Below are 13427 nucleotides of genomic sequence, written 5' to 3'. Positions count from 1 at the left end.
TTCCAGCACCATTTGTTGAAAAGACCATCCTCTCTCCAATGAATTACCTTGGGATTTCCGTCAAAACTCCACTGACCAGGGACTTCGCTGGTGGTGCAGTGGTTAAGAATCCGCCTGCCAATGCAGGGGACACAGGTTCGAGCCCTGGTCCGGGAAGATCCCACATGTCATGGAGCAACTAAGCCCGTGTGCCACAACTACTGAAGCCCGCCTAGAGCCCGTGCTCCGCAACAAGAGAAGCCACCGCACCGCAACGAAGAGTAGCCCCCGCTCACTGTAACTAGAGAAAGCCTGCGCGCAGCAACGAAGACCCAACGCAGCCAAAATATTAATTAATTAATTTAAAAAACTCAACTGACCTTTATACTTGTTCAATTGTTTTGTTCATTTTAGGTGGTTTACACTCCACATTAATTTTATTATTATTATATACATTTTAAAATGTATTTATTTATTTATGGCTGCATTGGGTCTTCGTTGCCGTGTGCAGGCTTTCTCTAGTTGCAGAGAGCGGGGGCTACTCTTTGTTGCGGTGCGCGGGCTTCTCATTGCGGTGGCTTCTCTTGTTGCGGAGCACGTGCTCTAGAGCACAGCCTCAGTAGTTGTGGCACACAGGCTTAGTTGCTCCGCGGCATGTGGGATCTTCCCGGAACAGGGCTCGAACCTGTGTCCCCTGCATTGGCAGGAGGATTCTTAACCACTGCACCACCAGGGAAGCCCCACATAAATTTTACAATTAACTTCTTAATTTCTACAAAAAAAGCCTGGGATTTCATTGAATCTACAGATATTTCTGAGACCTAAAAACATTAACATTAAGCATTCTCATCTGTGAACACTGCATATCTCTCCATTTATTTAATTCTTTAATGTCTCTCAGCTATTTTGAGGTCTTCAAGTGTACATATCTTGTGCATATTTTGTTGAATCTATCCTTAAGTATTTTTTAATCTACTATAAATATTGCTTTCTTTCAATTTCAAACTGTTCATTGCTAGAAAATAGAACTATAATTGATTTTTGCATGGTTATTGACCTTGTATTCTACAACCTTAGTAAACTCATTTTTTGCAGACTTTTTGGTATTGTCTATGTACACTAAGTGAACAACACAGCTTTACTTCATCCTTTCAAATCTGTGTGCCTCTATTTCTTTTTCTTGCCTTGCTGCTTTGGATCAGACCTTCACTTTAATGCAGAATAAAAGTTTTGAGGACAAATATCCTTGTTCCTGATGGAAGGGGAAACGCATTAAGTCTCTCACTATTTATATTAGATGTAGGATTCATAGACACCCTTTATCAGGTTGAGGAATTCCCCTCTAATCTTATTTGCTAAGAGCGTCTGAGAGTTTTACCACAAATGAATGTTGAACAAAGATATTTTTAATTATTAAAAAAAATTCAATGCTTGCCAGAGTATGCCAGTAGACTTTAAAATGTTCTAATCTTTAACCCAGCAATGTGGTCAAATATTCAGGTACAACAACATTCGTGGTGAAAAACTGGAAACAACAGAAATGCCCCAAAACAGTTAAATAAATTACTGTATACATAAAGAACACTTTTTAGCATTAAAAATTATGTGTCAAAGAACATTTAATGAAATGGGAAAATACTTAAACATAGTACTAAGAGATAAAAGCTAGCTAAATCTTATGATTCCTATTTTGTATAAATATACATATATGAGTGCTGGGATTAGTAATAATATTTTAAAAAATATTTTCCTGGGGCTTCCCTGGTGGCGCAGTGGTTGAGAGTCCGCCTGCCGATGCAGGGGACACGGGTTCGTGCCCTGGTCTGGGAAGATCCCACATGCCACGGAGCGGCTGGGCCCGTGAGCCATGGCCGCTGAGCCTGTGCGTCCGGAGGCTGTGCTCCGCAATGGGAAAGGCCACAACAGTGAGAGGCCCGCGGACCGAAAAAAATATATATTTTTTTCCTGTATTTTCTATAATAAACCTGAAAAATCCGATGTCTGGTACAGTGCCTCGCAACCACTGTAGCTCAATAAATGTTATTTTTAAAAGGGCAAACAAAAGTATTACAATAGCTGTTCTCTGAAATGACTTCCACTTAATCTACTTGCTAGATTATCGAATGCTCTCCATCCTATGAAATATGTATGCTGAAGTACACAGCATACTAAATGCTAGCAATCGTAGTGCAATCCCTCATGACTGCAAACTTCTGTTCCCACTGGCTGAATTATATCCTAATCACAAGTCAGTAGTAATATTTGTTCCACTCAGTTTTTGCTAATTGTACCATCACTGTTAATTATGTGATCTAATCAGACATTCTGTAAACTGTTGGAAACCAAGTGCAAAATGAAAAAGAAGTTGTTTCTGGGAATTCCCTGGCCGTCCAGTGGTTGGGACTCTGCACTTTCACTGCCGAGGGCACAGATTCAATCCCTGGTCGGGGAACTAAGATCCCACAAGCCATGTGGCATGGCCAAAAACAACAGCAACAAAAAAATGAGAAGTTGTTTTCATAAAAACTAAGTTGAATATTTTGGAAAGACTTAATAAAAGTAAATCTCTAAAACCAATTTCTGATGAATTAGGGGTAAGACAATTATAAAAACTTAGGGGAAAAACTAAACATATCTAGAAGATTTCTATACTAAGACTGTAACTGAAGTGTCTTAAAGTTTTTATCCTACTTTACGTAAGCAAAGACTTGAAATTATAGGCAATACATTAAGGTTATGGTTCGCTTGAGAGACAGGAAGTTCCAAACGGCAGACTCATACTCAAAACCAAAAGAAAATACTGGTAAATTAACAGTACATTTAAATATTTCAAATTAAAATAAAACATTTAAGGTGTTTTAACTATTCTTTATGATTCCTCACCTTAAACGACTTTTTGGCTAAGCATCACTAACTACTGGTCCTAACTGCATTAAATACGAGCGTATCTACTGTACTTTGATAATCAGAAAAAAAATTATTAAAGTTAAAAGGATTATTAGTGGAGTTGGGGAGGGAAGTACTACATCTCTTCATTCTGCTGATTTACCTCATAAAGCATGAGTCGAACATCAGCCTGCTGGCCTAAGCATCTCCTCAAACTATCCATGATCTCAAGGCAAAAGGTTTCATTGGCGACAGAATTGTAACGGCTATGGACATCCACATGGACCTGAAAAGAAGAGAGGCCAGTTCATGACTATCTTACCAGAGTAAGTCATTTCTATTAAGGGGGTAAAATGAGCTGATGTACTTGGTCAAAGAACCTTACATTTAGCTTTCCCCATATGCCAAAACCCAGGACTGAGGCAGACATTATAATCATTATTAGGCCATGATAAGCTATCACTCTTATTCTAGTTTGGACTAAGAGAATTTTCAAGCACTTAAAAAAATTAACTATTCCTTATTCCTTATGATTTTCCTTGGCAATGTCACCTGCTTAGGAAGGCACACACATTATTTCATGCCTCTAGAATTCAGTAGTCATAATAAACTTGATTTTACATAAAAGGTCTAAAAGACTTCCTTAAATGTCTTCAATAGCTAGAAGAATTGAGCTCTTTTTGGTTCCGTGAACTCCTGAGAGGTTTAGAGGTAGGTAGTTGTTTTGTTTAGATATGGACTTGACAAAGAATAACACTGCTTGTTTGATTCACATAATAAATTCAGCCATTATAGACCAAGAACTCCTAATCCTTATTTCAGGCATCTTAGTGAGGAAGTTAATACTGACTGAGGTCAAATCCCAGTTCTACCCATCACTGGCCATATCACCTTGGGCAAGTTATTTAACCTCTCTCAGTCTCAGTTTTCTTACCCTTAAATTGGGGATAATAACAATACATAAATCATACCCAGTGTTCCTAATATTTAATCTATGCCATATGTTCTAAACAAAAGTTTTGTATAGTTATACCAGAGCAATAAAGGATTCTTAATGAAACCAGTAAACAGATACGTCTCTTACTTACAAATCGTATATTACTGAATTTAAATGACAAAGAATTTTATTGCTGCAAAACCTTGATTATCAAATTACTGTAAAATGTTTTGTTTTCTCAGGTTACCAGTTTTAACAGATGTACAAAGTAAATAAACTATTAAAATTGGGGTCAATAACAGTATTTAGCCTCAGAGAATTGCCGTGAAGATTAAATGAGAAAATAAATGTAAAGCACTTAGCACAGAGTCTAGCACAGTGCTGTCCAGTAGAAACACAATACAAATCACATATGCAAGCCACATATATAATATTAAATTTTCTAGTAGCCAAATCAAAAAAGTGAAAAGAAACTGGTGAAATTAATTTTAATATTTTATTTAACCCAACACAGCCAAAATATTATCTCAACACATAATCAAAATAAAAAATTATTAATGAGATAGTTTACATTCTTTTATCACACATAGAATCTTCAAAATCCAGTGTGTGTTTTACACATAGAGCAACACTCAATTTGAACTAGCCACATTTCAATCAATATTCAGTTCAACAGCCACGTTGAGGCTAGAGACTACCATATTGAAAAACACAGTTAACACATAGCAAATTTTCCATTAAAAAGTGTTGGCTGATATCATCATCATCATCAGACTCTCAGTTTCAGGATCATTTGTACAACCAGAACAGGAGTAAAAGAAAAGAGTCTGCACATCACCAGCTCCTGCATCAGTGCACACACTATAAGCTGCTGTGAAAAAAAATTCTTACCTGGCTAATACCAATAGACTGACTGCACTGAGAAGACGACAAGCTGCCTAAAACTTTAAAGTTCTTCAGGAGCAGCAAAAACCCAGCAACTGCAGATTTTCGGGCATCAAGCTGGCTAGCTCAGGAATAGACAGAGAATAAGTTACCAAACAGTACTGATTTCACAGGAATAGGCTTCTGGGTCAGAAAAATTCAGTTAGTTCTGTACAGGAAACGAATATGTATAAAGAATGAAGCACAGAGCAAAATAAATTAAATTTATATACTCAAAATAAGGCACTGGGGCTTCCCTGGTGGCGCAGTGGTTGAGAGTCCGCCTGCCGATGCAGGGGACATGGGTTTGTGCCCCGGTCTGGAAGATCCCACATGCCGTGGAGCGGCTGGGCCCGTGAGCCATGGCTGCTGAGCCTGCGTGTCCAGAGCCTGTGCTCCGCAACAGGAGAGGCCACAACAGTGAGAGGCCCACGTACCGAAAAAAAAAAAAAAAAAAAAAAAAAAAAGGCATCAGCTGTTCACGGCAATTAGTAGTACAGGAATTCAGCTGAATTTTGCATTATCTACTTAACCTCATGACACTATCTATACTTTCCTCTATCCCGCTGACAGGTCTATGAGGGAAATGAGAACAAGAGTGCGGAAAGGCTGTACAATGGGTTGATAATTCAAATGTAAGTACTAAATATAGCAAAGGAAATTGTTGATTTTCTCTGAGTTTAAAGGAGCACTTCCTTTCTTCATAGAGTGCAGCGGTTGGTGCCTTATAAACCCTCCATCCAGAAAAATGATACACTCATCTCACTGAGGCTCAATGATTAATTCATGTTATAGGTGCTACAATATACAACCTTGGCCTATCAGACATGCTTCTGGGTAAGGAGTAACAACAAACTGTCAATTCTACAATAGGGATAAATAGCATATGGCTACTTACTAGTTGCTCCTCTGAATATCCATGAGTGTATTATAATATGGCTAATGTGATATTAATTTGGTATCCTATCCTTAAAGTAACAAATGCTTCCCACATATTACCCATCTCATAATATCTTTAGGAGATGGTATTATCATCTCTAGCTTGGGTTAGGAATTTGCATGACTGCTGTGAACAGGCTGTACTAGAGATGACTGCAGAGAGGACTCTAAGTAACATTAGAAAGCATCACTTCCTCAGATCTCATGGGAGGCTACATACCTGGCAAACATAGCTTTCCGAAGGACAAGTATCAAGGAGTCTCTTATTGACAAGCTGACTTTTAGAAGGGGCTGAAAGAGGAAGAATCAGTAGGTAAAAACAGCATTTGTTTATTAGCCTTAGCACATTTCTACTCAATACTGTTACCATTTGGCTTTTATAAGAAAGTTTGGCACTGTTTTATAAACAAGTTGCATTGTTTATTACACTTAGTAATAAGGACAATTTTATATTTTGAAATGCTAAATTGAAACTAGTTGTGAATACCTTTAAACCTACTGTCCTCAATTAATAATTTCCTAAGAGCCTTTCAATTACTTCACTAACTTGAAACTGAATCAAAGGAGAGAGAATTGCACTATGAAGAGGGGGTAAACTTGGAAAATAGACTCTATTTTAATAGAAAGTTTTATGTTCTAGAATCAAGGGAAACAGTATTTCTTACACATACATATGTGTAAGAAATACATCAGACCTCCACTCGGCAGTTCAACCTCAGTTGTGCTAAGCTCCTTAGGAGTCAAGACTTACCTGCACTGCCTTCAGCAGCCCTTGTACGGTTTGAAGGGGCAGAAAGGACAAATAGTCAAAAGTTTCTGTGACTTTAGAAGAACAACTTTGAAGAACTAAGGGTGAATACATGATGATATTTGAAAGCAGGTCTGAAAAACAGAATCTATCATCAGTTGCCTCAAATAAATAAAAACGTTTCAAATAAAAAGAACATAAAATGGAGAAAGAAATGGTAAAAAGTTTTTTGTTTCTTTCTCAAATAAGTCAAGTACACTGCAACATAGATTTCTACTGATTCTATGTATTAATACTTTAAGGTCAATGTAACCAGGATACTTGTAAAATTTCTTCTGGTGATAGTATAAGATTACAAAAATTAAACTGTCTAAAAGAAAGGAAGAAACCCATTATACTGCCTGAATAAGTAGCACACATTGTCTTCATATTTCCAACCTGAAATAAATCAATAAATATTTATGAATTTCTATTATGTGCAAGCATAATAATATGGTCCTATAAGGAATATTCAAAAGCACAAAACCTGGTCTCTCTTCCTTCAATAATGTTAATTTAGCTGGAAGTCAAGAAAAAAATATTTTAAAAGAATGAAAGAAGTAATAGAATGATACCAAAAATCTAATAATTCCAAACATTGTTTATTGTCTAGCAAATGGTAAAGAGAGAGTTTAAAAAGGAGCGCAAAGGAAGAGATCATTATGAGATGGTGTGCTTTAGGAGAGCAAAGAGAAGAAGGAATTTAAGCTGGATTCTAAAAATGGGTAACATTTAGATGCACAAAGAACTGGAAAGAACTATTATATTTAAAGGGAAAAGTAAGAGTAAAATTACAGGAAAGGCAAGTGTAAGACATATTCAGAGGATGGTGGGGAAATCTGTGGAGATAGGGTGAAGCATTCAGAAAAGTAAATAATGGAAGTTAATGCTGGAAAGGTAGGTTGGATCAAATTGTCAAGGACTTTTTTTGGCCGTGGCACGTGGCTTCTGGGATCTTAGTTCTGCGATCAGGGATCAAACCCAGGCCCATGGAAGTGAAAGCACTGAGTGCTAACCACTGGACCGCCAGGGAATTCCATCAAGGACTTTAAATACCAGGATAAAGAGCTGGTAATTTATGAAAGAAGGTATTGGTGAGTTTTGAATGACAGAGTGGTATTTTAGGAATCATGATCTGGCAGCAATTTGCAGGGAGAATCGCTGCAGAGAAAAAAGAAAGCAGGGAAACCAGTTAGGAAGCTGTGGTAGTAGTCTAAATGCAAGGTTATAAGACTGGGAATTAGGCAATGGCTGTATGTGTGTGGGGAGGGTATAAAAAAGAAGAAAGAGGTAACAGTATGAGGGAAAGAATGAAAGAACATAGGTACCAAGTATATTTGAGAAGATTAAAAGGAATTCTAGCCTCTGAGACTCAGAGCCGTGTTTCAGATAACAGAAATAGGGACAACAGAAAGAGGAATTTGTTTGAAGGAAACAGTATTGCATTTGAAGTAAAAGGAAAAAAAATTCTAAATGGAAATATCCAGCAGGAATGAAGTCATTGAAGCACTGAACTAAGGAAAGAGGAGAGTCTTGACATAAAGATTTGGGAGCCATGCCCACAAAAGACCCCACCAAAATAACTGAAATCATGAGAAGGGGTATGATATCTGCAAGTAAGAGAATGTATAAAAAGAGGGACAGACACTGCCCACCAGGATGGAGTAAGAGTAACCAGATTTATCTTCCCACTTTAAATATCTACAACAAAATAAGCCAAATTACATGAATCAACAATTTTCAGACACCAGACAAGAAGCAGTACAGACAATGATCCCTGAGAGAAGGGAAATAAATGAGGAGAGGCTTATAACAATTGCCCCATCTTACTGCCTGGAGAGTTTCTAGGCAGTAAGTAGCACAGAGAGGGGAAACTCAGAATCCAGCGGTCTTCCGGAGTTAGAGAGACAGAGTTGACAATTCAGGAAAGTTAAGGCAGCTAGAATTCACATGGCAGAGTACCAGAAAGGAAAGAGCTGCATGGAAAGAGAGGCCTGGAGATGTGCAGGTAGCTCCCCTTGTATGTTAGCTGCATGCTAGTCAGTGCATCTGTACGAAAAAACAAACTGAAGTCAGGGAAAAAATCACAGGCAAGCAGTAGGCAAATCCATTCTCAGAGGTCATAAAGGACAGGAAACAGTTTATATTCACAACACCCACAGTGGAGACACCTCATAATATACAAGGAGCATTGCTTTAATTGTAGCACCAAGTTGACCCTAGATTAAAGGCTGTCTCGTCTTACATAGCACAACATAAAAATAATCATAAAAAGGATTAAATGCGGGCCTCCCTGGTGGCGCAGTGGTTGGGAGTCCGCCTGCCGATGCAGGGGATACGGGTTCGTGCCCAGGTCTGGGAGGATCCCATATGCCGCGGAGCGGCTGGGCCCGTGAGCCATGGCCGCTGGGCCTGCGCATCCGGAGCCTGTGCTCCGCAACGGGAGAGGCCACAACAGTGAGAGGCCCGCATACCGCAAAAAGAAAAAAAAAAAAAAAAAAAGGATTAAATGCTTTCCAAGAAACTTAAAGCTCAAAAATATTCGAAGGAAAAAAAAAATCCAGCAAATTAACAATGTGAAATTCACAGTGTCTGCCATCCAATCAAAATTATTCATCATGCAGAGAAGCAGGAAAACACAACTCATGACGAAGAGGAAATAAATCAATAAAAACAGATCAGAAATTACACAATGATAGAGTAAGCAGACAAGGACATTAAAAGAACTAAAATATATGTTCAGGAAGGTAAGGGAAGGGAATTCCCTGGTGGTCCAGTGGTTAGGACTTGGTGCTCTCACTGCCAGGGGCCCAGGTTCAATCCCTGGTTGGGGAACTAAGATCCTGCAAGAAGATGTGGCACGGCATGTGGGATCTTCCCGGACCAGGGCACGAACCTGTGTCCCCTGCATCGGCAGGCAGACTCAACCACTGCGCCACCAGGGAAGCCCTAAAAATGAAATTTTTAATGGATGAGATCACTGCAGAAGATTTGGGAATTTGAATTTACAGCAATATAATGAAACACAAAGTAAAAAAGACTAAAGAAAGGATATCCGTGAGCTGTGTAAAACTTACAGCCACTTAATATATATGTAACTGGAGTCGCAGAAGACCGTGTGTGTGTGTGTGTGTGTGTGTGCGCGCGCACGCGTGCACCAGTGAGGAAGAAGACGACAGAAAAATTTTTTTGAAGAGATAATACCTGAAGAATTTTCAAACTTGATGAAAACCATTATCTTATAGATCCAAGCAGCTTAACAAACCTCAACCACAAGAAACATGAAGGAAACAACACTAAAGCACATCATAATTAAATTGCTTAAAACCACTGATAAAGAAGAAATCTAAAAAGAAAAAAGACATTATAAAGAGAAGAAAAAAGAGAATGAAAGCAGACTTTTCACTGGAAATGATGAAAGCCAAAACTCAGTAGAGCAATATCTTTAAAGCACTAAAAGAAAAAAAGTCCATCTAGAATTCTATACCCAATGAAAATGTCTTTTAAGAAGTAACATGAGGGCTTCCCTGGTGGCGCAGTGGTTGAGAGTCCATCTGCCGATGCAGGGGACGTGGGTTCACGCCCCGGTCCGGGAAGATCCCACATGCCGCATAGCGGCTGGGCCCGTGAGCCATGGCTGCTGAGCCTGCGCGTCCGAAGCCTGTGCTCCGCAGCGGGAGAGGCCACAACGGTGAGAGGCCTGCGTACCGCAAAAAAAAAGAAAAAAAAAAAGAAGTAACATGAAATGAAGACTTTTTCTGATACACAAAAGAATTCATCGTCAGCAGATGAGCAGTATAAGAAAATTAAAGGCAGTCCTTCAGACAGAAAGAAAGTGATACTAGATAGAAATCTGGATTTACACAAAGGAAAAAGCACCAGAAATGGTAAACGCATGGGTAAAAATTAAAAGACTTATTATTTTAAAAAATTCTTAAAAAGATAAATGTTTAAAGCTAAATTAGGGCTTCCCTGGTGGCACAGTTGTTAAGAATCTGCCTGCCAATGCAGTGTACATAGGTTCGAGCCCTGGTCTGGGAAGATCCCACATACTGTGGAGCAACAAAGCCCATGTACCACAACTACAGAGCCTGTGCTCTAGAGCCTGTGAGCCATAACTACTGAGCCCGTGTGCCACAACAACTGAAGACCGCACGCCCTAGAGCCCGTGCTCTGCAACAAGAGAAGCCACCACAATGAGAAGCCCGAGCACCACAACAACGAGTAGCCCCCACTCGCCGCAACTAGAGAAAGCCTGTGTGCAGCAGTGAAGACTCAACGCAGTCAAAGATAAAAAAAAATAAAAATAAAAACAAGCTAAATTAACAACAATGTAGATATAATTCAATATACTGACAGAGAAGTAAAATGCATGAGAATGCACAAAAGCTATTGGAGTAGGGGTAAAAAATGGAAGTATACTGTTGTAATGCTCTTATACTATATGTAAAGAGGTATGCTACTATTTGAAGGTAGACTATAATAAGTTAAAGATGTATATCATAAACCCTAAAGCAACCCAAAAGAAAATAAAACAAGAGATATAACTAATCAAATTAGCAAGATAAAACGGAATCATTAAAAACCAAAAAAAAACTCAATTCAAGAGAAGGGAGGGGCTTCCCTGGTGGTGCAGTGGTTGAGAGTCCACCTGCCGATGCAGGGGACACGGGTTCGTGCCCCGGTCTGGGAAGATCCCACATGCTGCGGAGCGGCTGAGCCCGTGGGCCATGGCCACTGGGCCTGCGCGTCCGGAGCCTGTGTTCTGCAACGGGAGAGGCCACAGTAGTGAGAGGTCTGCGTACCGCAAAAAAAAAAAAAAAAAAAAAAAGAGAGAAGGGAGAAGAGAAAAAAGGGAACAAAAAACAGACAGACAAAGTAGAAAACAAATAGCCAGATGATAATCACATTAAATGTAGATGGCCTGCCCTGATTAAAAGTCAGGGATTGTCAAATTGGATTAAAAAAGTAAAACACAATTGTATGTTGTCTATAATAAAACCCAAGTTAACTATAAAGACACAGTAAGTTAAATCTAAAAAGATGGAAAAAATATACCATGTTAACACTGATAAAAAGAAAGCTGCAGAGGTTATATTAATATCAAAGTAGACTTCAGAATAAATAATATTGCCAGGAACAAAAAGGTCATTTCATAATTAATGGATCCATTAACCAAGAGGACATAACAATCCTCAATGTTTATGCCCTATAATAGAGTTTTTAAATTCCTGAAGCAAAAACTGATAGAACTGAAAGGCACAGTCATTTCTATAAATACAAAGTCAGAGATTTCAACACCCCTCTCTTAATAAGTTAACAGAATAAGCAGATACAAAATCAGTAAGGACACAGGAGACTTGAATAATCTGACTTCAGTTATTTACAGAAAACTACCTAATAATAGAATACATATTATTTTCAACAGCATGCAGAACATTTATCAAAATGGGCCATATTCTGAGAATAAAACAAGTCTCAATAAATTTTTAAAAATTCACATCATACAAAGTATGTTTTATAACCACAAATTAGAAATCAATAACAGAAAACCTGGAAAATCTACAAATACTTGAAAACTAAACAACACACTTCTGAGTAACCCACGGGTTAAAGAACAAATCACAAAAGAAATTAAAAGTATTTGGAACGGAATGAAAATAAAAAACAAAATTTATGGGATGCAGCTAAAGAAACGTTTAGAAGGAAATTTATAGTTTAATGCTTGTATTGGAAAAAAAAGAGAAAGGTCTCAAATGAATGACATAAGCTTTTAATCAAAAGAAGCACAGACTGACCCAAAGTAGCAGTAGAAACAAAACAAAAAAGAGCACATATCAATAAAACTGAAAACAGAAAAACAACAGAGAAACTCAATGAAACCAAAAGCTGGTTCTTGGAGAAAAATCAATAAAATTGATAAACCTCTTGCTAGACTAATCAGGAAAAAGAGAAAAGATGCAAATTACGGCTTCCAGGAGTAAGAAAGGGCAAATCAATATAGATCCTACAGACATTAAATGGAATATTCAGAACAACTTCATGACAATAAATTTGACAACTTAAGATGAAATGGTCAAATTCCTTGAAAGACACAAACTACCAAAGTTCACCCAGAAGATTTAGATAACCTGACTAGCCCTACTTCTATTAAAAGAATGGATTTTGTAGTTAAAACCCTTCACACAAACAAAAGGAAACTTCAATCATCAGGAAGGAAAAAATAGCAATATCAACATCTAGGTAAATATAACAGACCAGAAGCTGGCACACTTTTTCTGTAAAGGGCCAGACAATAACTACTTTAGGCTTAATGGGTCATGTGAGATATATATATATATATATATACCAACTCAACTCCACTGGTAAAGTATAAAAGCAAGACAGACAACAGATAAATGATTGAGCATGTCTGTATTCCAATAATACTATATTTTATGAACTCTGAAGTCTAAAATTTTCATGTATCATGATATATTCTTCTTTTGATGTCTTTCAATCACTTAAAAGAGCAAAATGAACCCAAAGCAAGCAAAAGAAAGGAAATAATAAAAAGCAGAATTTGGTGAAATTGAAAACAAACAAAAAAAACAACAGAGAAAATTCAAACTAAAATTTCATTCTTTCAAAGATTAGTAAAACTGGCAAGCTTCTAAGCCAGACTGATAAAGAAAAAAAGAAAAAAGACATATCACTGATATCAAGAACGTCTAGATTTGGAGATTATGTGATTTCTATGTAGAAAATCCTAAGGAATTGCCAAAAAGCGACTAGAACTAATAAGTGGATTTAGCATGGTTGCAGGATCTAAGGTCAATATTAAAAAAGCAACTATTTCTACACAATAGCAATCAACAATCAGAAACTGAAAAATTTAAAAATACTATATACAACAGTGTCAAAAAAATGAAATAGGGATCAACTGACAAAAGATATGCAAGATCCACGCACTGAAAACTACAAACATTGCTGAAA

At 37.8% G+C, this 13427-nt stretch overlaps 1 protein-coding gene and 1 non-coding gene across 4 annotated transcripts in view; one reads left to right on the top strand and one right to left on the bottom strand.

Annotated features, from left to right (window-relative positions):
* FANCI (FA complementation group I) overlaps window positions 1–13427 on the bottom strand; it is an 81922-nt gene that overhangs the window by 29131 nt on the left and 39364 nt on the right. For all 3 annotated transcript variants that reach the window (XM_060097359.1, XM_060097360.1, XM_060097358.1), the window contains exons 15-18: window positions 6417–6547; window positions 5886–5956; window positions 4694–4808; window positions 3029–3151 (exon numbers count right to left, since the gene is read on the bottom strand). In XM_060097359.1, coding sequence (XP_059953342.1) covers window positions 3029–3151; window positions 4694–4808; window positions 5886–5956; window positions 6417–6547 — 440 coding nt within the window. The remainder of the gene's footprint in view (window positions 1–3028; window positions 3152–4693; window positions 4809–5885; window positions 5957–6416; window positions 6548–13427) is intronic.
* On the top strand, window positions 9215–9287 carry TRNAE-CUC (transfer RNA glutamic acid (anticodon CUC)). Its single transcript has one exon. It is a non-coding gene; the product is annotated as a tRNA-Glu (tRNA).

This window comes from Mesoplodon densirostris, chromosome 4 (assembly GCF_025265405.1).
Source record: "Mesoplodon densirostris isolate mMesDen1 chromosome 4, mMesDen1 primary haplotype, whole genome shotgun sequence".
Lineage (NCBI taxonomy): Eukaryota > Metazoa > Chordata > Mammalia > Artiodactyla > Ziphiidae > Mesoplodon > Mesoplodon densirostris.
Note: the sequence above shows the minus strand (reverse complement) of the source record. Positions and strands in the feature narration are given on the sequence as shown.